Genomic DNA, 22829 nt, shown 5'->3' with positions numbered 1-22829 from the left:
TTGGGATTAAATGAGGATGAGAAGGAGTGAGTGGGATCCCTTGAGGGAGGGAATGTTTAATTGGGAATGTGGGGGAGTGTGGGATCTCCTGAAGGAGGAAATGTTTCAATGAGGATGAGAGGGATGTGTGGGATCTCCTGAAGGAGGGAATGTTTAAATGGGGATCAGAGGGATGTGTGTGTGATCTCCTGAAGGAGGGAATGAGGATTAGAGGGAGTGTGTGGAATCCCTTGAAGAAAGGAATAAGGATTAGAGGGAGAGTGTGGGATCCCCTGAAGGAGGGAATGTTGAAATGAGGATGAGGGGGAGTGTGTGGGATCTCCTGAAGCAGGGAATGAGGATCAGAGGGAGTGTGTGGGATCCCTTGAAGAAGGGAATGTTTAATTGGGGATGAGGAGTGTGTGGGATCTCTTGAGGGAGGGAATGTTTCAGTAGGGATGAGGGGGAGTGTGTGGGATCTCCTGAAGCAGGGAATGAGGATCAGAGGGAGTGTGTGGGATCCCTTGAGGGAGGGAATGTTTCAGTGGGGATGAGGGGCAGTGTGTGGGATCTGGTGGCTGCTGTAAACGTGTGACTGGAACACTCCCAGCAGATAGGCTGGCTCCTGGTTGCAGTGTGTGGGATTTGAAGGCAGCGAGTGCTGAGGAAGGAGCAGAGCTTGGCCGGGGCAGTGTCCGTGAGTGCTGCAGCACTGAGGGACGGGACGGGACGGGACGGGATGGGACGGATTCTTGGCCAGGCTGGGAAGGAGCAGAGCCAGCCGTGAGTCACTGCAGCCACCACAGAGGTTGGGTAAGAAGTGCAGCAGCACAATTGGAGCAGCCCCGTGACCTCAGAGCTGAGCTCTGTATTTAAGGTCTGGCTCGCAGATGTTGCAGGAGGCTGGGGCAGTGCACAGGCAGCCTGCAGAGGCAGAGCCAGGACACTGCCAGCCCCGAGATGCTCGCACTGCTGCTCCTCTCTGCCCTGCTCTGGGACCGGGCTGCAGCCTGGGGCTTCAGGGATGGCGTGCTGCACAACTCCATCTGGCTAGGTAAGAAATCACCCCCTCGGCACCCCTCCTGTGCTGCTGGGAGCTGTGTTTGACCAGCAGGGCAAGGATGAGCACCCAGCAGCACAAAACCCAGCTGTGCATGGATGTCAGTATTTATCTGCACTGAAATTCATTGAAATCGCTTCATCTGAATAGCAACTGTCCCTTTTTACAAACCTACTATTTGTACAGTTCCACTGAACTGCAGGGAAAGGTGTTCATTTATTTAAAAAGGTAATTACAGAACGTTTCATCTGAATGTATTTTCCTGCAGGAAAAGTTATTTATTTATTTTGAAAAGTAATTATAGAACGTTTCATCTGAATGTGCTTTCCTGCAGCAGGAGGTAAAGTGAAAACTGCATTCATTAAATAACAGTGGCTTTGTTTTGAGGGAAAAGGAGGCTGAAAAGAAACGTTTGCCAAAGGAATGAGTTACTTTCTGCATGAACATACTTCCCATGCCTGGGGTCCTGCATGTGCAACCAAATGATCTGGAAATAACAGCCATAACATTTCCTGGCTCTCTGGAAAAGTGCAGAAATGGGGATGTTTGGGCTGCTCACGTTCCTCAGGGAAGGTTTCAAAAGGGCAAGACAAAAATGCTGTGGGAAGGTTTCTGGTACCTCCAGTGGGTCTCAAGAGCTCTGAGGGTTCTTTTATAGCTCGTGGTAATTATCCATTACAGCAGAGAGCTAACTCAGCCTAGAGCCTGCCAGAGGATGCCAAAATCAAGGCACGCACCGAGAGCTCTGTTTTCCACACAAATGCTTCCAAATCCTCCATCCCCACAGAATATTGTGTGCTTCCCTGAGGATTTCCAGGAATCCCTGGAGCTGCCAGTGCTCGGGTGTCTCATGAGCCACCACCACGTGGCTCCAGCCCCTCTCGGAGGAGCCTGCAAAGCACCAGGAGCACAAACGAGGCACAGAAAGGATCTTTTTCCATTTGGCTGCTGTTTTTTTCTGGAAAGACAGGTGCCTGCAAAGGAAGGCAGGAGCCTCCCCTGAAATGGGAAAGGTAAACACACCTCCCACTCTGGATTGCTGTGAATTTTAAATTAAGGGCTCTCAGGCAAAAAATATAGGAGCAGGGAATAACAATAATTTATATATAGTTATATAAGTGTTTTATATATATATATATATACACATATATAACCTCTTATATAGAGTTATATAAGTTATATGTATGTTATTTAAGTTCTATTTAATATATATATAAGTTATTAAGAAATAACAAATAAGTTCTTTAATAGGGAAGAAAAGAAAAGGATAAAATAAACACTGCAGTGAACTAAACCAACACTGACAGGGTCAGAACACAGCCTGACACCCTGTGGGTCAGGGTGCTGGCAGCAGTGACATTGGATTGTGGCTCAGCCCTCCTGCAGTGCCAGGGCTGGTTCTGCTGGAGCAGGGATCCTGTAGCAGTCCCACTGGAATTGTGGCTCAGCCCTCCTGCAGTGCCAGGGCTGGTTCTGCTGGAGCAGGGATCCTGCAGCAGTCCCATTCCCACTGGAATTGTGGCTCAGCCCTCCTGCAGTGCCAGGGCTGGTTCTGTTGGAGCAGGGATCCTGTAGCAATCCCATTGGAATTGTGGCTCAGCCCTCCTGCAGTGCCAGGGCTGGTTCTGCTGGAGCAGGGATCCTGTAGCAGTCCCATTCCCACTGGAATTGTGGCTCAGCCCTCCTGCAGTGCCAGGGTGGTTCTGCTGGAGCAGGGATCCTGGAGAAGGGTTCAGCCTTCCTCTGAAGCTCCAGGGGAAGAGGCAGCTGCTGCTCCTCTGGGAAATCCAGTGGAGAAGCCGTGCTGGTGTTCCACAATCTCCAGATTCTATCCAGGTAGGAATGCTTGGCTCCTCCCCCTGGGCTCACATCTCCCAATGGGATGCTGCAGCTCTTATCAGCCATGCAGGGACATTCCATAGCCTGTTATCAGCAGGTGTCTGCCCAGAGGGAGGAGTGGGTGTGGGAGAGATAAGAGAACTGCCCACTGAGCAGCAGACAGCTGCCATGCAGATGGTGGTAGAATGCATCCCCCCCTGCAGTCTGGGACAGCTGCACGTTTTTAGTGGCTCCTCTTTCCCCCCAAAGCTCAGGCCCTGCCTGTTGTGCCTCACAATTCCTGAGGCTGCTCAGGTGGGGAGGGCTCCAGGAAAGAGCAGCCTGGCAGCTCCAGGCTCCACCTCTGCTGGTCAGAGATTTGGGATAACAGCCATCATTTGAGCAGTTTCCTGAACTGAAGGCAAATGGAAGAAAAATCTTTTTAAAGGCTTTAAAATGGAGCAACTGTGTGCTAATTGGAATGCATCATAAAATTCTGTTTGGCTACACCTCTAAGCATTTAGCAGGAGAGTAAATAAAAATAAACAGGGGGTAAAAAACCTGATGGCTTTCTCTAAGTAAACACACCAAAATAGAAATGCACCATCTTGTGTAAGTGCAGCAATAACAGGACTGAAATGAACCTCAGAGTGCAGTTAATTCAATTACCAATGGAACTCAGTGACTCTGTATATAAGTGAAGATAAAATTGGCAAATTCACAGCCATCCAGTTCATGCTTCTTTGCATTTAAAATAAAATAACTTGAATAGCAAAAGGAGTCACCCCACCCTCAGCCTCACTGTGCTCGAGCATCAGTGGAGTCAAAGCTGGGGATGCACAGTGACATCTGAGCTTTGCTTTTCTCCTCTTCTGATAAAGAACCAACCCCAAAATTCAGGAAAATTTCCATTTTACCTTTTTCCCCCACAAACCCATAGCAAATATATATATATATATATAAATATATATAAAATCTTGAATTGCTGTTACTCTGGAAATGCTCCCTTTCCCTTTCACCTTTTCCCTTTTACCTTGTCCCAAAGCCTCTCCTGCTCCTCAGGCAGTGCTGCTGCAGCTGCCCCTGTGCCCTCCTTGGGGATGTGTTCCTGCTGCCCCTGGAATTTTGGTGCTGCTCCTTTTTGCCACCAGCCCATTGTGAGGAGGGATTTATTGCCAGCTGGGGGGGGTTGGCACAGCCGTGCCCAGATTTGCTCCTGGGCTCATTCCAGTGCCAGTTCCCAGGGCCGTGGGGTTTTCCAGGACAGCTGCTGCCCTCTGTCCCCAATTCCAGTTCCTTTCCCATTCCCACTCCCCATCTCAGGGGGGTTTAGGGGCTGCACCAGCCCTGTTTGGTGAAGCTCTCTGAGCAGCAGAGGCCCCTGCCAGGAGCTCTACGTGGCCACCCTCTGCTTAAAAGTGAAATATTCCTCTTTATTTAGCATTTAGCAGGGGTCTCATGCATATGGCAGGTACTTTGTTGGCCAAATTTCATGCTGCCTGTTGTGCAGCAGAGGCTGGCTGCTCTTCACCCCCTCCTGCTGCTGTGGGTGAGCTGAGGGTCACTGTCCTGGCAGGATCCTGCTGGCCCTGGGTTCCAAGGAGGCATTTTGGGAAGTGGAACCCACGGCCCTGTGGCACATGCTTGTGCTTGCCAGAAAAATCCACATTTCCTGCAGGTTCATCCTCGGGGCCGTGAGCTCACCTCCATGAACAGCAATTCCTGTGCATTTTCCTCTCAGTGTGGGGATGGAAGCACATCCGGAGCCATAAATATGGAAATGAGGAGTTCACCCTGCTCTGACCCAGCTCTGTGGTTGATGCTGAGTTTATCTCCCTGCACAGTGGAATTAAGGAGGGAGGGGGGAATACTGCCAGAGCAAGATCCCATCAGTTAATTGGGATTTTCTGTCAGTGTCACTGGCTGGGACACCCAGAGCTGGGGCAGGGCGTGTGTGTGGTCTATTTTCCCAAGGCTGTTTTGCCATCTTGCAGAGGAATAAAAGGGATGGGAGCTGGTAGCTCCTCACAGGATGGGGCTGCTGCTTTCAGCCTTGCAGACTCTGTGAAGGGCTGACCTCCCCAGCAATATGTTCATTCTTCTGCTTCTTTTCTGCCAAGTCAGGATTAAATGTGTGAGAGGGTATTTCCTGTTGGGACTCAGGTGTTTATCAGCTCTTATCTCTGTCACAGCCCCACAAACCCTGAGTTCACAGCACTTCACTCTGACACACTGAAATGGAGCTCTGTCTCTCTCTACGAGGCCTTTGAAGGATCAACTGTCCCATTAAGAAATGACACCTCAATTATTTCCAATTTAACCCAAAAACCAATCACCCATGTCCTGCAATGGGGACTTTTTATCCAATTACACAAAATCACCCAAACCCAGGGAGGAGAAGGAGGAGAAGGAGAAGGAGAAGGAGGAGGAGAAGGAGAAGGAGAAGGAGAAGGAGAAGGAGAAGGAGAAGGAGAAGGAGAAGGAGAAGGAGAAGGAGAAGGAGAAGGAGAAGGAGAAGGAGAAGGAGAAGGAGAAGGAGAAGGAGAAGGAGAAGGAGAAGGAGAAGGAGAAGGAGAAGGAGAAGGAGAAGGAGAAGGAGAAGGAGAAGGAGAAGGAGAAGGAGAAGGAGCAGCCTCCACCCCAAACCCTCCACCTTGCTCTGTATCCATTCCTGCATTCTAAACCCTTAAACCCTGAGTTTCCCACCCTGTGGTATCACACACTTCTATCCAAACTCCACACCCACAATCCCAGTTCTCTCATTCCTTTCTGGAAGATTCTCCAGGGCCTCAGGTCAGTGCAGTGTTCTCCTGGGGTCAGAGCCTGCCAGCACAGAAATCTGAAATTCTCAGCAGCCAACAGCAATATTCTGGAAAAGCTGCTGCCTGTCCAGAGTGCCATCCCAGCAATAGGTGGGGGGAGACCTTTAGAGGGATAAGATCTGAAAACAACACTGCCAGGTGAAAAAAACCAACTCAAAGTGGTGAGATTTTAGTGGCAGCTCTGAGGGCTCAGGGAATGCAATCAGTGGATTCCAGTCCCCTTCCCTGGGCTCTGCAAAGATCAATAATGGGGATTCCAGGCTTCCAGGCCAATGATTGATGTTTCTCATGCCCAGAACTCAGAACAAACTCTTGTGAAATTTAAAACTTTAAGAAGCTTAAAAAAGAAATTAAAAACTTTGAGAAATTCTTCAGAACTTTTGTTCCCAGTCCTTGTCCCTCACACTGTGCTTTAAAATCACTGATGTGTTGAATTCTGTAAGAAAACCAACACCATTTTCTGTGCCTCAGACATTTCCAGGACCATTTCTTGCTGCCTTCTGCAGATCCTTCCCCAATCTGATAAACACGGCAAACATGGGAAAAAAATCATCCCAACTATTTAAATTGTTATCTGAGAAATGGATTTCTAGAAAATTAAATTATGTCTTGGATTGTAATTTAAAAATAGTTAGCTTGTAATTATAATAACGTGAGTTATAACATCTGTGTTGTCTCACCCTTCTCATGAGACTGAAAATGGAATGAAAGTTTTTAAAACACCTCTGAGTCAGAAAAGGGCATAATTCAACAAGAAAGAGTAAAAACATAATTTATACCTCAAGCAAACTATCTGCTTTTTTATCATCTGCACCAACTTACAGTTAAAATAAAAATATTTGCAGAGCCTGCAGGCAGGCCCAGCACTGAGCTGGTTCCTGGAGGACTCAGGGATTCCCCAGCCCTGCATTCCCAGCCCTGCACACACACTGAGCTGATTTATCTTGATTTCTCATGGGCTCAGCCATGACAGGCTGCTGAGTGACTGAAAAGTAATACTTCCTGTGAATAAATCACAAGTTGTGCTCCTGCTTTTTGGCTTTGCTGGCTTTGAGCTGTGCAGATTTGCCAATTTGCCAACCCAAACCAAATGTCTGGGTGACTTTGGCTAATTCTTCAGGTTTAGATACCAAATATTTGTCCAACACAGCCCCCAAAAATCCCTTTTCCACCTGTTTGGTTGGTGTGCCAGTGGGTGTTTGGGCAATCCCAAAAGATATTCAAAAAGCTGTAGCGGGCACATTTATGGGATCTTCCCAAATCACCTTTGGATTCTGGTGGAGAAATGGGAACAGTGGTTCCTCACCTTCCCAAGGCATCTTCTGAGCCTCAAGAATTGGAGATCCTTGGCTCCACGTACCTGACCTGTTGTGTCAAACTGAATTACCCAGGAAAAGATCCATCTTTAGTTAAGGATGTTCCTCCCTTTCTCAGTATATTTAAAACTCAGGCCTCAGGAATGAATTCCTATGAATAAATTCTTGATTAAAAAGGAGGTTTTGTACCAGAACATGCCACAGTCCCCCAGCTGTGGGCTGTTGGGCTCCTTCAGGAAGGTTTTTCCATGGAGGAGCTGTTCCCCCATGGCAGTGATATTCCCAGGGACGCTGCAGAAGGAGGCTCTCCCTCCCCTCAGACTGCTGCCAGCAATAGAATTCATTTCTCTGGGCACAAAACCCACCCTGGCAAACACCACCCTGTGTCTGTTCAGGGCTCTCACCATTCCCAACCACAATTCAGTGGCTTTTTCTAAAGCCCTCCCCTAACCCAGCCAAAAGCACCGACCCCAAGCGTGCCCCTAGAAAACACATTCTTTATTTTCATGCTGCAAATAATTCCTGTAAAAATGCTGCCTGCTTTCCATCTTTTCTCAGCCACGTTGGCTGGGCAGAGCTGCAAACAGCCATTCCTCTCAGATTCTGCTAAATATAAGTGAGACCTAAACAAAAAACCCCTCAGATGAGACATGCAGATTGCTGCTGAGACAGATTTCCATGCATATGGCACCAGACAAATGCAGCATGCAAAGATTGTAAAACTTGTAGCAGCACTGGCAGCTTCTAGGTTTCCTTGGAAAGCTGTTTTGTCTCGGGATTGCCACTGCAAAGTCCAAAATAATGAAGAAATTGCTTTAATTTTCTGTGCAGCAGAAATGTCAGCCAGCGATTGTTCTGGTCCTGCCCTCTGTGACACACGCTCAGATATTTTTATTTGACATTTTCCCTCCTTTAATTCCTGCCTCTCCTCTATCCAAGTAGCTGTGATTTCACTTCTCTGGAGATTCAAAACAAAGCTCTGATTCATCTTCCAGAGGCTCTGGGAGTTCCAGCCAGAAGGATGCTGTGAGAGGGATCCAGGAGGATTCCCCTGGGTCAGACAGGACACACAGGGCTGGGGGTGCTGACTCCAAACTCTTCCCAAACCTCTGCCCATGGAGCCTCCCGGGGGAGCCTCCCCAGCTCTTGTTGACTTTCTGCCCTTCACAAACTCTCCAAGCACTGCCTGGCTCTGGCCTAAACTTCTCCCACCCCAAATCCCAACTTTGGGTTTCACACACACCCTTTTGGGTGTCACACACACCCTTTTGGGTGTCACACACCCTTTATGGGGTGTCACACACACCCTTTTTTGGGTGTCACACACACTCTTTATTGGGTGTCACACACACCCTTTTTTGGGTGTCACACACACCCTTTTGGGTGTCCTACACACCCTTTTTTGGGTGTCACACACACTCTTTATTGGGTGTCACACACACGCTTTTGGGTGTCACACACACCCTTTTTTGGGTGTCACACACACTCTTTATTGGGTGTCACACACACCTTTTATTGGGTGTCACACACACCCTTTTTTGGGTGTCACACACCCTTTTTTGGGTGTCACACACCCTTTATTGGGTGTCACACACACCCTTTTGGGTGTCACACACACCCTTTTTTGGGTGTCACACACACCCTTTTGGGTGTCACACACACTCTTTATTGGGTGTTACACACCCTTTTTTGGGTGTCACACACACCCTTATTGGGTGTCACACACCCTTTTTTGGGAGTCACACACACCCTTTTTTGGGTGTCACACACACACTTTTTTGGGTGTCACACACATCCTTTATTGGGTGTCACACACCCTTTATTGGGTGTCACACACACCCTTTTTTGGGTGTCACACACACCCTTTTGGGGTGTGTGTGACACCCAAAAAAACTCAAAGAGACCATTATATCAGTGGCTATTAAAATGAGACAGCACTGGGAATGACAGAGTCCCTGAGCCACACTGCTGGAGTCTGAGCAGTTTTTCTGAGGAGCTGCCCACCCTGCAGGGCTGTGAGAGAGGCTGGAGCAGGTGTGTGGTGTTTGTGAGGTCCCCAGGATGAGGTGAGAGATGAGAATCTGACTCCATGTTCTCAGAGGGCTGATTATTACATTATATTGCACTAAAGAGAAAGGATACATCAGAAGGCTAGAAAAGAAAGAATAATAAAAACCCATGACTCCTCAGAGAGGAGCTGGCTGTGATTGGTCATTAATTAAAAACAATTAACATGGAACCAAACATTCACCTGTTGGTAAACAATGTCCAAACCACATTCCAAAGCAGCAAACACAGGAGCAGCAATCAGATAATTCTTGTTTTCACTCCTCTCTGAGTCTTCTCAGCTTGCCAGGAGCAAATCCTGGGCAATGAGGATGTCTTGGTTTCAAAAGGCAAAAGCCAGGGGGCTGCTAAGGAAGGCAGGAGCCTCCCCTGAAATGGAGAATGTGAACCCTCCCCACCCCTGAGAATTGCTACGAATTTTAAATTAAGGGGCTCTCAGGCAAAGATATGGGAACAGGAAATAACAGTTCTTTAATAGGGAAGAAATTGATAAAATAAACACTGCAGTGAACTAAACCAACACTGCCAGAGCCAGAGCACAGCCTGACACCCTGGGGGTCAGGGTGCTGGCAGCAGTGCCATTGGAATTGTGGCTCAGCCCTCCTGAAATGCCAGGGCTGGTTCTGCTGGAGCAGGGATCCTGTAGCAGTGCCATTGGAATTGTGGCTCAGCCCTCCTGCAGTGCCAGGGCTGGTTCTGCTGGAGCAGGGATCCTGTAGCAGTCCCATTCCCACTGGAATTGTGGCTCAGCCCTCCTGCAGTACCAGGGTGGTTCTGCTGGAGCAGGGATCCTGGAGAAGGGTGCAGTCTGCCTCTGAAGGTCCAGGGGAAGAGGCAGCTGCTGCTCCTCTGGGAAATCCAGTGGAGAAGCCATGCTGGTGTTCCAGGATATCCAGATTATATCCGGGTAGGAATGCTTGGCTCCTCCCCCTGGGCTCACATCTCCCAATGGGATGCTGCAGCTCTTATCAGCCATGCAGGGACATTCCATGGCCTGTTATCAGCAGGTGTTTGCCCAGAGGGAGGAGTGGGTGTGGGAGAGATAAGAGAACTGCCCACTGAGCAGCAGACAGCTGCCATGCAGATGGTAACAGAATACAACTTGCGTGCCAGTGCAGGACAGAGGATTTTCAGACAGCATGGTGGTGGCACAGGTGAGAGCTGACCGTGTGTGCCCTGTCCCCTGTCCCTGCAGAGCGGGCGGCCGGCGTGTACCACCGCGAGGCGCGCTCCGGCAAGTACCGGCTGACCTTCGCCGAGGCGCGCGCCGTGTGCGAGTACGAGGGAGGACACCTGGCCACGCTGCAGCAGCTGGAGGCAGCTCGGAAAATAGGTCTGGAGAAACACCGGGTTCCTCACGGGGCTCCTTCTGAGGGGCGTGGGTGGGTGTTGGCATTGCTGTCCTGAGCTCTGGGGCTCGTTGGAAACTCCACGGGGTTTTGGTAAGAAGCAGGAGGAGTGCCAGGGCCTGCCCACCCTCCCAGCCAGGAGTTCCCAGTTCCCAATCTCCCATCCAGCCCTGCCCTCTGGCACTGGGAGCCATTCCCTGGCTCCTGTCCCTCCATCCTTGTCCCCAGTCCCTCTCCAGCTCTCCTGGAGCCCCTTCAGGCCCTGCCAGGGGCTCTGAGCTCTCCCTGGAGCCTTCCCTTCTCCAGACATCATCCACAATTCCGTGTGCTGCTCTGGTCCAGCATCAAGATTTGGGAGACACTGTGGGGAGAAGGCAGGGAGGGGTAAGAAAAGGAGCTCTTTGGAACAATTATTTTCCTGCATTTTGTCTCCAGAGAGGATCTCCAGTCCTTGGAGCATCTCTGTGGCCTCCTCAGGACTCACTCCAGAGCTTCTCTGTGCCAGGGCCTGCCCACCCTCCCTGCCAGCAATTCCCAGTTCCCAATCTCCCACCCATCCCTGCCCTCTGGCACTGGGAGCCATTCCCTGGCTCCTGTCCCTCCATCCTTGTCCCCAGTCCCTCTCCAGCTCTCCTGGAGCCCCTTCAGGCCCTCCAAGGGGCTCTGAGCTCTGTCTGGAGCCTTCCCATACTCAGGGGAACATTCCCAGCTCTCCCAGCCTGGCTCCAGCCCTGGGAGCATCTCCCTGACCTCCTCTGGACTTGCTCCAACCCCTTTGATTTCCATCAAGATATTTTGTCTGCAAGGGAATGAGTTCCGTGCTTGCAGTGAAAAGTGGAGCTGAGTGAGAGCTCCCCTGTATTTCCAGCTGATTCCTAAGAAGTTCTTCATTCATTCAGAACACTGGGAAAACAATGGAAAATATCCTCCACTCCAGACATTTTTACACTCTGCTGTTGAGTCAGAAGCTGGCTCCCAGCACCAGCACATGTGGAAAGGGTACTTTTGTTTCTTCTGAGGAGCTCTGAGCCCTAAGATGCCACAAATATATTCCAGTTCCTCTCCACGAAAACATTGGATGGGTCTCTACAACACTGCATTCTTTGGCTATTGGTCCTAAGTTCTCAGCCACAAAATGCATTAAGGGGATCTTTTTGTTTGGCAAGAAATCCTTCAGGCATTTCAGGTATTTAAATTTAAATTGAAAGTGTTTTAAGCAAATGCTTGGGGATTTTAGCTGTCTGTAGTATTTTGTTTATTTTTAGAACTTAATGCTGAGAACCCTTGAGATGGGATTGAGTAAATTTGTCTGACTTCAAAAGGGAAACAGAGAACACCCTTGGAAAACTCATCCAATGGATAATTTGATTACAAGTGCTGGTAGAGCACTTAAACCTGACTGTGCAGTCCATCTGCATTTGATTTGGGGCTTCAGATGAAGAACCAGTAATCACATTGTGGAGAACACAATTCAGTTTTACCCTCTGTATTTAAAATTATCCTCTCAACGTCCTGTTCTCCCGTGCAGCTCAATTTCTATCAGGCCAATCACACCCAGGTCACTGAGTAGGACTTGGTGCAAGCAGAGCAGCCCAGGACTGAGCACTTTCTGACTCCTCTGCCCTCTGCTGCAGGTTTCCACGTGTGTGCTGCTGGCTGGATGGCCAAGGGCAGAGTTGGCTATCCCATAGTAAAAGCTGGAGCCAACTGTGGCTTTGGCAAGACTGGGATTGTTGATTATGGAATTCGCCTCAACAGGAGCGAGAGGTGGGACGCCTACTGCTACAACCCCAACGGTGAGGAGCAGCCATGGGGCTGTCCTTCTGTCCTCTTCTGTCCTCTTCTGTCCTCTTTTGCATTCAGTCCAAAATTTATCTGAATAATCTGAGGGCTTTCTGCCTGCAACAGGCTAAATCTAGGGTTAAATCTTTTTTTTTTGGTCTGAGATGGAGCAGCTCTGAAAATGAATGCCCTGCCTGGGACTGGCATTCTTAGGAGGGTTGTCCTAGGGGGGAACTGGGAGGAATTGTTCCCTGGGAGGGTGGGCAGGCCCTGGCAGAGGGTGCCCCTGGATCCCTGGCAGTGTCCCAGGGCAGGTTGGACACTGGGGCTGGAGCAGCCTGGGACAGTGGGAGGTGTCCCTGCCATGGCAGGGGTGGCTGGGATGAGTTTTAATGTCCCTTTCCATCCAAACCATCCTGTAATTCTGTGTCCTCTGAGTGAAACTCCCACCAGCAGTGCTCTGTGTGTAGTTAGAGGGGGAGAAGTGGATCTCCAGAGCAGATCAGAGTTCCAGCATGAGGACAAGAACCCCAGCAGAGACATTTCCCCATCCCCTGCAGGATGCACTGCAGGTGACTGCAGCACCCACGTGGCCTCTGGTGGCTTGGTGTCCCTTCAGCCAGGCAGAGGTGGCACCAGGAAGGGCAGCAAAGCTCAGCCTGGCCCTGCTGCTGCTCCCTGGCCTGGCAGAGCCAGGCTCAGCCTGGGCCATGACGTCTGCACAGCTGTGCACATTCTGTTTGTGCTCCCAGGGCTGGGGCTTGTTTATGTTCATCAAATAGCTCCGTGGGGTGGGGCCCTCCCAGATGTTCCACACACACAGAGCTGCAGAGAGACTCCTGCCCTCGGAATTTCGGCAAGGGACTGTTCCTTTGTCTGCTCTGGGCCACGGGGAGCTGCTGAGCAGTTTGGTCAGAGCTCCAAAGGAAACCAGAGCTGCCAAAAGTGCAGAGCCACGAGCCTGCAGCCCCGCAGGGACTGGTGCTCAGGGGCTGTGCAGCCTGGCTGGGCTGTTTGCAGGAGGGACACAGCAGCTGGGGAGGGGACAGGGACAAATCCCTGACAGAACTGAGCCTGTGCTCTGCTCCAGGAGGCCAAAGAGGGCAAGAAGTGTTGGAAGTGTTGGAAGTGTTCATCCCACCTAGCAGTGATCATGGAATCATGGAATGGGGTGGGTTGGAGGGGACCTTACAGCCCATCCAGTGCCACCCCTGCCATGGCAGGGACACCTCCCACTGTCCCAGGCTGCTCCAGCCTGGCCTGGGACTCTCCAGGGATGCAGGGGCAGCCACAGCTGCTCTGGGAATCCCAGCCCAGCCAGGAATTCCCAATTCCCAATCTCCCACCCATCCCTGCCCTCTGGCACTGGGAGCCATTCCCTGGGTCCTGTCCCTCCATCCTTGTCCCCAGTTCCTCTCCAGCTCTCCTGGAGCCCCTTCAGGCCCTGCCAGGGGCTCTGAGCTCTGCCTGGAGCCTTCTCCTCTCCATGGGAACATTCCCAGCTCTCCAGGCTGGCTCCAGAGGGGCTCCAGCCCTGGAACATTTCCTGGCTCTTCTGGGCTCTCTCCAGCAGCTCCAGGTCTTTGTTGTGTTGCAGCCCCTGAGCTCTCTAGGTGCTGGGGTGGAGCTGAGCTGGGAAGTTCTGGGCTCATGGACAATGTACAAATTCAGGGGGTAATGGGAATAATCCATCTTATTGCTCCTAATTCCTGTGCCCTGAGTACCCTGACACAGCACCTCCCTCTCCCCAGCTCTAAACTGGGGGATAAATCCTAATTTCAGGCAGGAATTCCCAGCTTGGTCAGCCCCACTGGCAGGGAGCTGGCAAAGTCCAAATGGCCACTGGATCAAAGCAGGAGTGGTTTTATCCCAAAGGGAACATGGAGCAGCAGGAACAGCAGGAGTACAACAGCAGGTCTGTGATCACGAGCTGGTCTTTGTTTGAGACACGCTTGCAAGGGGTTTTTGAAGAAGAAAGGATGAATGTGAGTGTCAGTGTGACTTGCAAGTACAGCTGTAAAGCTTGAGAGAGCCAGAAATCCCAAATGCCTTTCACATAAAACACAGCTCTGGCCCCAAACCCACCGGAGGCAATGAAAGCTTTTCCTGTGAATTCAGTGAGGTTTGGATCAGGCCTCTTGCTTCCAAAATATCTCCTTCCAAAATCTGGGTATCTGGGTTGGAAGAGCCAGGTGTCTGCTAAGGAAGGCAGGAGCTTCCCCTGAAATGGGAAATGTAAACCCCCTCTCTCTGAATTATTCTAATTTTGAAATTAAGGGGCTCTCAGGTAATGATATGGGAATAGGAATAACAGTTCTTTACTAAGAAAATTAAAAATACAAATGCAGTAGCACAAAACAAACCCTGCCAGAGTGAGACCATGTCCTGCCCCCTGTGTGTCAGGGTGGTGGCACAGTCCCATCCCAGGGTGGCTCAGGGTGGTGGCACAGTCCCATCCCAGGGGGGCTCAGGGTGGTGGCACAGTCCCATCCCAGGGGGGCTCAGGGTGGTGGCACAGTCCCATCCCAGGGGGGCTCAGGGAGGTGGCACAGTCCCATCCCAGGGGGGCTCAGGGTGGTGGCACAGTCCCATCCCAGGGGGGCTCAGCCCTCCTGCAGTGCCAGCTGTGGCTCTGCTGGAGCAGGGATCCTGCACAAGGGGGGAGTTTTCCTCTGCAGCTCCAGGGCTGCTGGAGATGGGCCTGCTCTCCCTCTGGGAATGCAGGGCAGCAGAAAGCTGCTCCTCTGGGAATGCAGTGGGCAAAGGCTGCTGGGCTGTTCCCAGGGCAGATTGGATCCAGGTAGGAATGCTTGGCTCCTCCCCTGGGTGGAGCATCTCCCCATGGGATGGTGGAATTTGATCAGCCCTGCAGGGACACTCACTGGCCATGGACAGAAGGTAATTAATAATTAATGGCCCATGAACAGAAGAGATCTCCTGGAGGGAGGGTTGGCTGTGGGAGAGATAAAGAAAACTGCCCCATGAACAGAGAGAACTGTCCCAGCTCTGACAGATGGTGGTAGGATACCCCAAGTCATCAGTTACACCAAAACAGCTCATTGTATTCATTGGACAAAGCACTAGGTTATTGTGTTTTATTGGTACAAAGCAATTAACACCAATAATTAATTAGCAGGAGTTTACAATAAATTTTTAAGGTACAGATGCTCACTAAGGCTGCAAAAATCCCTTATGTGTCTATTTTATCAGTTTCCATACTAACGGCCTTGCTTCCTTCCTTGCTGTGGCTAAATTCATATTTTATCAATTTCTTCTTCTGCCACCTCAGTTGTTTGGCCTGCAGAGAAGCTGCTAAGCCCGTCCACAAGAATCTCTGTCACTCTGGATGTCCCTGTGTGATTCCCTAGAGATCTCCAGCTCCAAGTGCCTGAAGATTCAAACTATGGCCAGAATTAAAACTCCAACTCTCCCTGCTTTTACCTCCCCCTCAGGAAAAGAGTGTGGTGGAGTCTTCACGGATTCCAAACACGTTTTCAAGTCGCCGGGCTACCCGAACGAGTACGAGAACGAGCAGGTGTGCTACTGGCACATCCGGGTCAGGTACGGGCAGAGGATCCACCTGCAGTTCCTGGAGTTCGACGTGGAGGAGGACACTGCCTGCCTGGCCGACTTCCTGGAGGTCTACGACAGCTACGACGACGTCAACGGCTTTGTGGGCAGGTAAAGCACATCCCATGTGAGAATTTATGGTCAATTTGTACCCCCCTTCAGAAGAATGCTGCTTAAATATTATAAATTTTAATGTAAAATAAACGTTAAAATAAATAATAAATAATATATTATACATTATACATTATATACTATATATTATGCATTATATATTATATACTGTATATTATATATAATATATACTGTATATTATATATAAGTATATATGCCATGTACTATATACGTAACGTAAAATAAACGTTAAAATAAATAATAAATAATATATTATACATTATACATTATATACTATATATTATGCATTATATATTATATACTGTATATTGTATACAATATATACTGTATATTATATATAAGTATATATGCCATGTACTATATAATACAGAGCATATTGTAAAATAGAGTGTATATACATAGTATATAATATACTATAGTATATATGCCATATACTATATAGAGTATATTATAAAATAGAGTGTATATATAGTATATAATATACTATAGTATATATGCCATATACTATATGGTATAGAGTATATTATAAAATAGAGTGTATAGATATAGCATATAATATACTATAGTATATATGCCATATACTCTAAAATATATAGTATATTATAAAATGAAGTCTAGTATAATATATAGTATATGTAATATATAGTATATAGAATATATACTATATATAATATATAGTACAATATATAGTATATATAATATATAGTGCATATAATATATAATATATTATAATAGTATATATATAGTATATATATTATATATAAAATATACTATATATAAAATATACTAAATATACTATTATACTAGTTATACTGAATATTCTATTATACTATTAGTATACTAATATACTAATAAACCATTTGGTATATAAAATATACTAAATACTAAAATATACTAAATATACTATATTTTAAAACACAGTAGATTATAATATATTGCATATGTAATATATAGTATAATAGACTAAATACTAAAATATACTAAATATACTATATTATAAAACACAGTAGATTATAATATATAGTATATATAATATATAGTATAATAGACAGTATAGTATAATAGACAGTAAATATATAATATATAATATACATTATATATTATATATTTATTTTATTTTTTATTTATTTAGTATATGGCATATATACTATAGCATACCATACACTATACACTATACACTATACACTATACACTATACACTATACACTATACACTATATACTATATATATATATATATACACACTACTATAATACACAGTATATTGTATATTATATGGCATATATACTACACTACACCATATACTCTATATATACACTGCCTATTATAATATAGAGTGTATATACAGTATATGGCATAAATACTAGAGTATCCTATATACTATATATACATATACATTGTCTATTATAATATACAGTATATTATATATTATATGGCACATATACCATAGTATACTATACACTATATATATACACTATCTATTATAATAGACAGTATATTATATATTATATGGCATATAAACTATAGTATACTATATATCCTATATACTATATATATATACACTGTCTATTATAATATACAGTATATTATATATTATATGGCACATATACCATAGTATACTATATACTCTATATATATATATACACTGTCTATTATAATATACAGTATATTATATATTATATGGCATATAAACTATAGTATAGTATATACTATAGATACTACAGTATATTACATACTATATATATCCTATCTATATTATATATACTATAGTATTTTATATACTATATGCTATAGCATATTACATGTGATATACTATCTATTATATATACCATAGCATATGATATACTGTCTATTATATATGCTATAGTATGTGACAGACTTTAATCATCAGCATTTCCTTTTTTCCAGGTTTTGTGGCGATGAGTTGCCAGATGACATCATCAGCACAGGTAATTTCTTTGCACTCTTTGTGGGAAATGAGAAAGCCAATTAACTACTTTGAAATAAAGGTAAATCGGCCTAATTAGAGGGAAGTGTTCCCTAAAAAACCCTAAAACACCAAAAAATAGATCTGAAGAAACCTAAAGAGCCAAAAAAAATCTGAAAAAACCCTTAAAACTCAAAAAATACATTGGAAAAAAACCTTTAAACCCCCAAAAATATATATCTGAAAAAACATAAAAACCTCCACAATTTTTCTGAAAATAACTAACCCCCTCAAAAAATATGTTTGAAAAAACTTAAAAACTGAAAATAAAAACTGGAAAAAACCCCAACCCCCGCCCCAAAAAAATCTGAAAAAACTAAAACCCCAGAAATAGATCTGAAAAAAATTAAAAACCCAAACTACAGCTGAAAAAACCCTTAAAACAAAACAAAACAAATTTGAAATTAATTAATTGAATAAAATTAAATAAAAATAAATAACTTATATTTATTTAATTAATTTATTTATTTATTTAATCCCCCCAAAAATATGTCTGAAAAAAACTTAAACTCCAAAATATTGGTGAAAAAAATTTAAAATCCCCCACAAACATACCTAAAAAACACTTAACCCAAAATATATGCGACAAAAATTAAAAATACAAAATATATCTGGAAAAAAAACTGAAATTAATTAAATTCTTAAAAATTTTTAAAAATTTTATTAATTAAATAAATGAAGTTAAAATCCCCCAAAATATTTCTGAAAAAAACTTAAAACCCAAAATGTATGGGACAAAAATTAAGTACCCAAAATATACCTGGAAAAAAACCCTGAAATTAATTAAAAATAAAAAAAATTATGTAATTAAATGAATAAAAATAAAACCCACCAAAGATATTTCTGAAAAAAACTTAAAACGCAAAAGATATGGGACAAAAATTAAATACCCAAAATTTATCTGGGGGAAAAAAAGCTGAAATTAATTAAAAAGAAAAAAATTAACTAATTAAATGAGTAAAATAAAACCCACCAAAGATATTTCTGAAAAAAACTTAAAACCCAAAATATATGGGACAAAAATTAAATACCCAAAATTTATCTGGAGAAAAAAAATGCTGAAATTAATTAAATTTGAAAATGTAAAAAAAATTTAAATAAATACAGGAAATTAAAATCTCCCAAAAATATTTCTGAAAAAAACCCAGAAATATAGGTGAAAAAAATTAAAACCTCAAAATAAATCTGGAAAAAAAACCCTGAAATTAATTAGATTGTAAAAATTAACCCCAGGTTGATGTTTGCTGGGCAGGGAACGTGATGACGCTGAAGTTCCTGACGGACGCCTCGGTGACCGCGGGCGGGTTCCAGATCCGCTACTCCAGCCTGGACACGCCCGCCCTGCCCAAAAACACCTCAGCCCAGGGCAAGGGCACCTTCCTGGCTGGGAAATTTGGCATCATGTGAGCACAACTGCAGGCACAGAAAGGGGCTTCAGGCTGGACACTAGCCAGATTTTTTCTGTCTTTTTTTTCGTCTCTTTCTGACATTTTTTCGTCTTTTTCTCAGTTTTTCTCTTCAACTTTTCTATGTTTTGGTAATAAACTGCACTAGGGAATAAATTATAAAATATACTTACATGGATAATAGAGGATTATTTTTAGAATACAAGTACTGTAAAAATTGGAAGAATTCATTGCTACCAAAGACTTTACATTTGCTCCTTCTCCTCATTTCTTGCACCACTTGAACAAACTTTTTGTGTGTCTGTCCTGATTATTTTTAAACTTAACAGGCTCTCCTCTCCTTTTTTCCCTTGATTTCCACATATTTATTTTTTAGACTGTTGCTTTTTTTCCCCTGTTCTCTGCACGTTATTATTATTTGTTGTTTTTAATGAACTGATTTTCTTGAACTGGAAGGGCCTTCAGTGTAAGGTTATTTCCAAGACACAAAAATTCATCTTGTGGATGGCCTGGCAGCCACCAGGTGAAGATTGGGAAGCAGCACAGAGAGCACAGGATCAGCTGGATCCACACTTCCATTTTCCTGTCAGACCCATGGGTTCTGTCAGGGTTTCCTCATCCAGAGAATGAAGTCCTTTCAAAAGAATTAAAGGAATGACTTGGTAAGGAGAATAAAAGTGCTGAGAGGAAGCAGCAGGAGGAACTTCTCACCAGGCATGTTCAGAAGACACCACCGAGGTGCTGGACCTTGTTTACACGGGTTTGAGACTGTCCTAGTTGCAATTGCTGGATTTAAAATCCTTTCAGACTGTTCCAGTTGAAATTGCTGAATTTAAATCCTTTCAGACTGTTCTTTGAATTTAAAATCCTTTCAGACTGTTCTAGTTGAAATTGTTGAATTTAAAATCCTTTCAGACTGTTCTTGTTGAAATTGCTGGATTTAAATCCTTTCAGACTGTTCTATGAATTTAAAATCGTTTCAGACTGTTCTAGTTGAAATTGTTGAATTGAAATCCTTTAAGACTATTCTAATTGAAGTTGCTGGATTTAAAATCCTTTCAGACTGTTCTATGAATTTAAAATCCTTTCAGACTGTTCCAGTTTAAATTACTGAATTTTAAATCCTTTCAGACTGTTCTATGAATTTAAAATCCTTTCAGACTGTTCTAGTTTAAATTACTGAATTTTAAATCCTTTCAGACTATTCTAGTTTAAATTACTGAATTTTAAATCCTTTCAGACTGTTTTAAATCCTTTCAGACTGTTAAATTGCTGAATTTAAAATGCTTTCAGACTGTTCTAGTTTAAATTGCTGGATTTAAATCCTTTCAGACTGTTCTAGTTGAAATTGCTGAATTTAAATCCTTTCAGACTGTTCTAGTTTAAATTACTGAATTTTAAATCCTTTCAGACTGTTCTATGAATTTAAAATCCTTTCAGACTGTTCTAGTTTAAATTACTGAATTTTAAATCCTTTCAGACTATTCTAGTTTAAATTACTGAATTTTAAATCCTTTCAGACTGTTTTAAATCCTTTCAGACTGTTAAATTGCTGAATTTAAAATGCTTTCAGACTGTTCTAGTTTAAATTGCTGGATTTAAATCCTTTCAGACTGTTCCAGTTGAAATTGCTGAATTTAAATCCTTTCAGACTGTTCTAGTTTAAATTACTGAATTTTAAATCCTTTCAGACTGTTCTATGATTTAAAATCCTTTCAGACTGTTCCAGTTGAAATTGCTGAATTTAAAATCCTTTCAGACTGTTCTATGAATTTAAAATCCTTTCAGACTGTTCAGTTGAAATTGCTGAATTTAAATCCTTCTCCAAATGTTTTTACCTGAAGCAGCATTAAAGCTACCTCTGGTCTAATCCCACCAAGCTTGCAGTGAGTTATTTTTATTTCTTGCAAACATAATTAATTTAATTAATTTAAAGGAGTAACTAAGTTTGTTTCTAAGTGTTGAGTCCAGCTCTGCTGAAATCAAATCCCCACTAAGAATTTTCCTGTGAATTGTTTGCAGCATTTGTATTCCTCATCACCTGAATTCATCAGCAATGGTTTTGTGTTGGAATCTGGAACTCTCAGAACTTTGGGCCTGGAAGCCGAAGTTCAGGATTAAACACAGGATTTGGTCTGAGACCTTGGAAAAGGCTCCCACACTCAGGTGCTAGAAGTGAGAATGTGGATTTATAGTTTAAAGTAGAGATATGTTAAGTTGAGGAAAGTTTAGAGTTTTAGAGTTTAAGATACAGAAAAAATAGAAGTAGTTACAGAGGTGAACCAGGAGCTTAGAATGCAGCACTGCAGGTTTGTGTGCCATAACATGACATGAGTCCATAAGACAAAATACTTAAGGATTGGGTCAAAACCATGAATATCCTTGTTGGCAGTGCTTTATTGGTCAATAGATGCTAAAAAGATCTTGTAACTGAGGGTCCTGTGACCTTCTGAGCCATGCAGTGACGGTGTGAGCCCAACTCACCCTTCCTGCCTGTGCAGAAGAGAAGAAAAATAAATCCCATCATCTAAAAATCTCAGAGGTCCCATCTCTAACTCATTCCAAATTCCTTCACAAATCCCCATAGTTTATCTTCTTATGGAAGATCTTTAGCTAATTAGCCCCATTTTTGCTTTATTTCTTCTAATTTATTTCATTTCTGAGCTTTTATTGTCATTTCACTGGGAATATAATCCTGCTTTCTGGCTGCACTGGAGAACAACATTGCAGCTCCTCTCCTGGTTATTTCCGACACTTTATTCGTGCTCCACGAGACGAGTTTGGGATCACCACGTTTCTGGGATGGAATTGTATTTAAAATCTGCTTTTTAATCCTGCCACCTTGTGTTCGCAGCGCCTGTTGTACAACAGCATCCCCATTCTCCAGACCCAGCCACAGCGCTTGTCCGTAGGGAAGAGTGAGGAAAAGCATAGGGAGATGTCAATGTTTTATTCACGAGCTCGGCGTGGGGTTTTTGTTGTTTTCGTTTCTTTAACTGGGAAGAGAGAGGTCTTGGATGGATAGGGATGAGAACCAGGGAGCACCTGGAATCCCTATGGGATATTTTTTTGGGGAAGAAACCCAGGAGAGCCAGTCCCGCTGGGCATCTGCGGTGGCACAGGGGAGCCCTGGAGGTGACTGAGCCTCAGCCATGGCCCGGCTCTGTCCCGGAGCTCCAGGGCTTTCCAACACTTGGGATTCGGGATTTCCTATTTCACCCAGGGGGGCTCAGGGAATTCCGGCTTGAGCTCCCGTGGAGCTGGAGTTCATTTCCAGTCATTAATCAGGGATTTGCTCTAACGCGCTTCCTCCCGAGGGTCACCTCCGACCTCGTGACCGGGGACAGGAGCCAGGGAATGGCCGGAGCTGTGTGGGGGCGTGTTAGTGTGGGAAATTAGGGAAAGGCTCTTCCAGCACAGCGTGGGCTGGCACTGGCCAGGCTCTCAGCGGAATAGGCACGGCCCCGAGGCCGTCAGAGCTCCAGGAGCGTTTGGACAGCGCTCTCAAGGCTGCTCATGGTGGGGCGGTCGGGCAGGGCCGG

General features: G+C 44.8%; 1 protein-coding gene across 1 annotated transcript; it reads left to right on the top strand.

The window, feature by feature from the left end:
- The first annotated feature begins 864 nt into the window (after positions 1-864).
- Positions 865-21162, top strand: TNFAIP6 (TNF alpha induced protein 6). Its single transcript, XM_059852491.1, has 6 exons — positions 865-1033; positions 10258-10395; positions 12046-12207; positions 15646-15874; positions 17803-17843; positions 19134-21162. The coding sequence occupies exons 1-6, from the start codon at positions 940-942 to the stop codon at positions 19286-19288; spliced, it is 819 nt and encodes a 272-aa protein (XP_059708474.1). The 5' UTR covers positions 865-939; the 3' UTR covers positions 19289-21162.
- Positions 21163-22829: the final 1667 nt, after the last annotated feature.

This window comes from Haemorhous mexicanus, chromosome 8 (genome assembly GCF_027477595.1).
Source record: "Haemorhous mexicanus isolate bHaeMex1 chromosome 8, bHaeMex1.pri, whole genome shotgun sequence".
Taxonomy (NCBI): Eukaryota; Metazoa; Chordata; class Aves; order Passeriformes; family Fringillidae; genus Haemorhous; species Haemorhous mexicanus.
The sequence above is the reverse complement of the archived record's forward strand: the minus strand, read 5'-3'. Positions and strand labels throughout refer to the sequence as shown.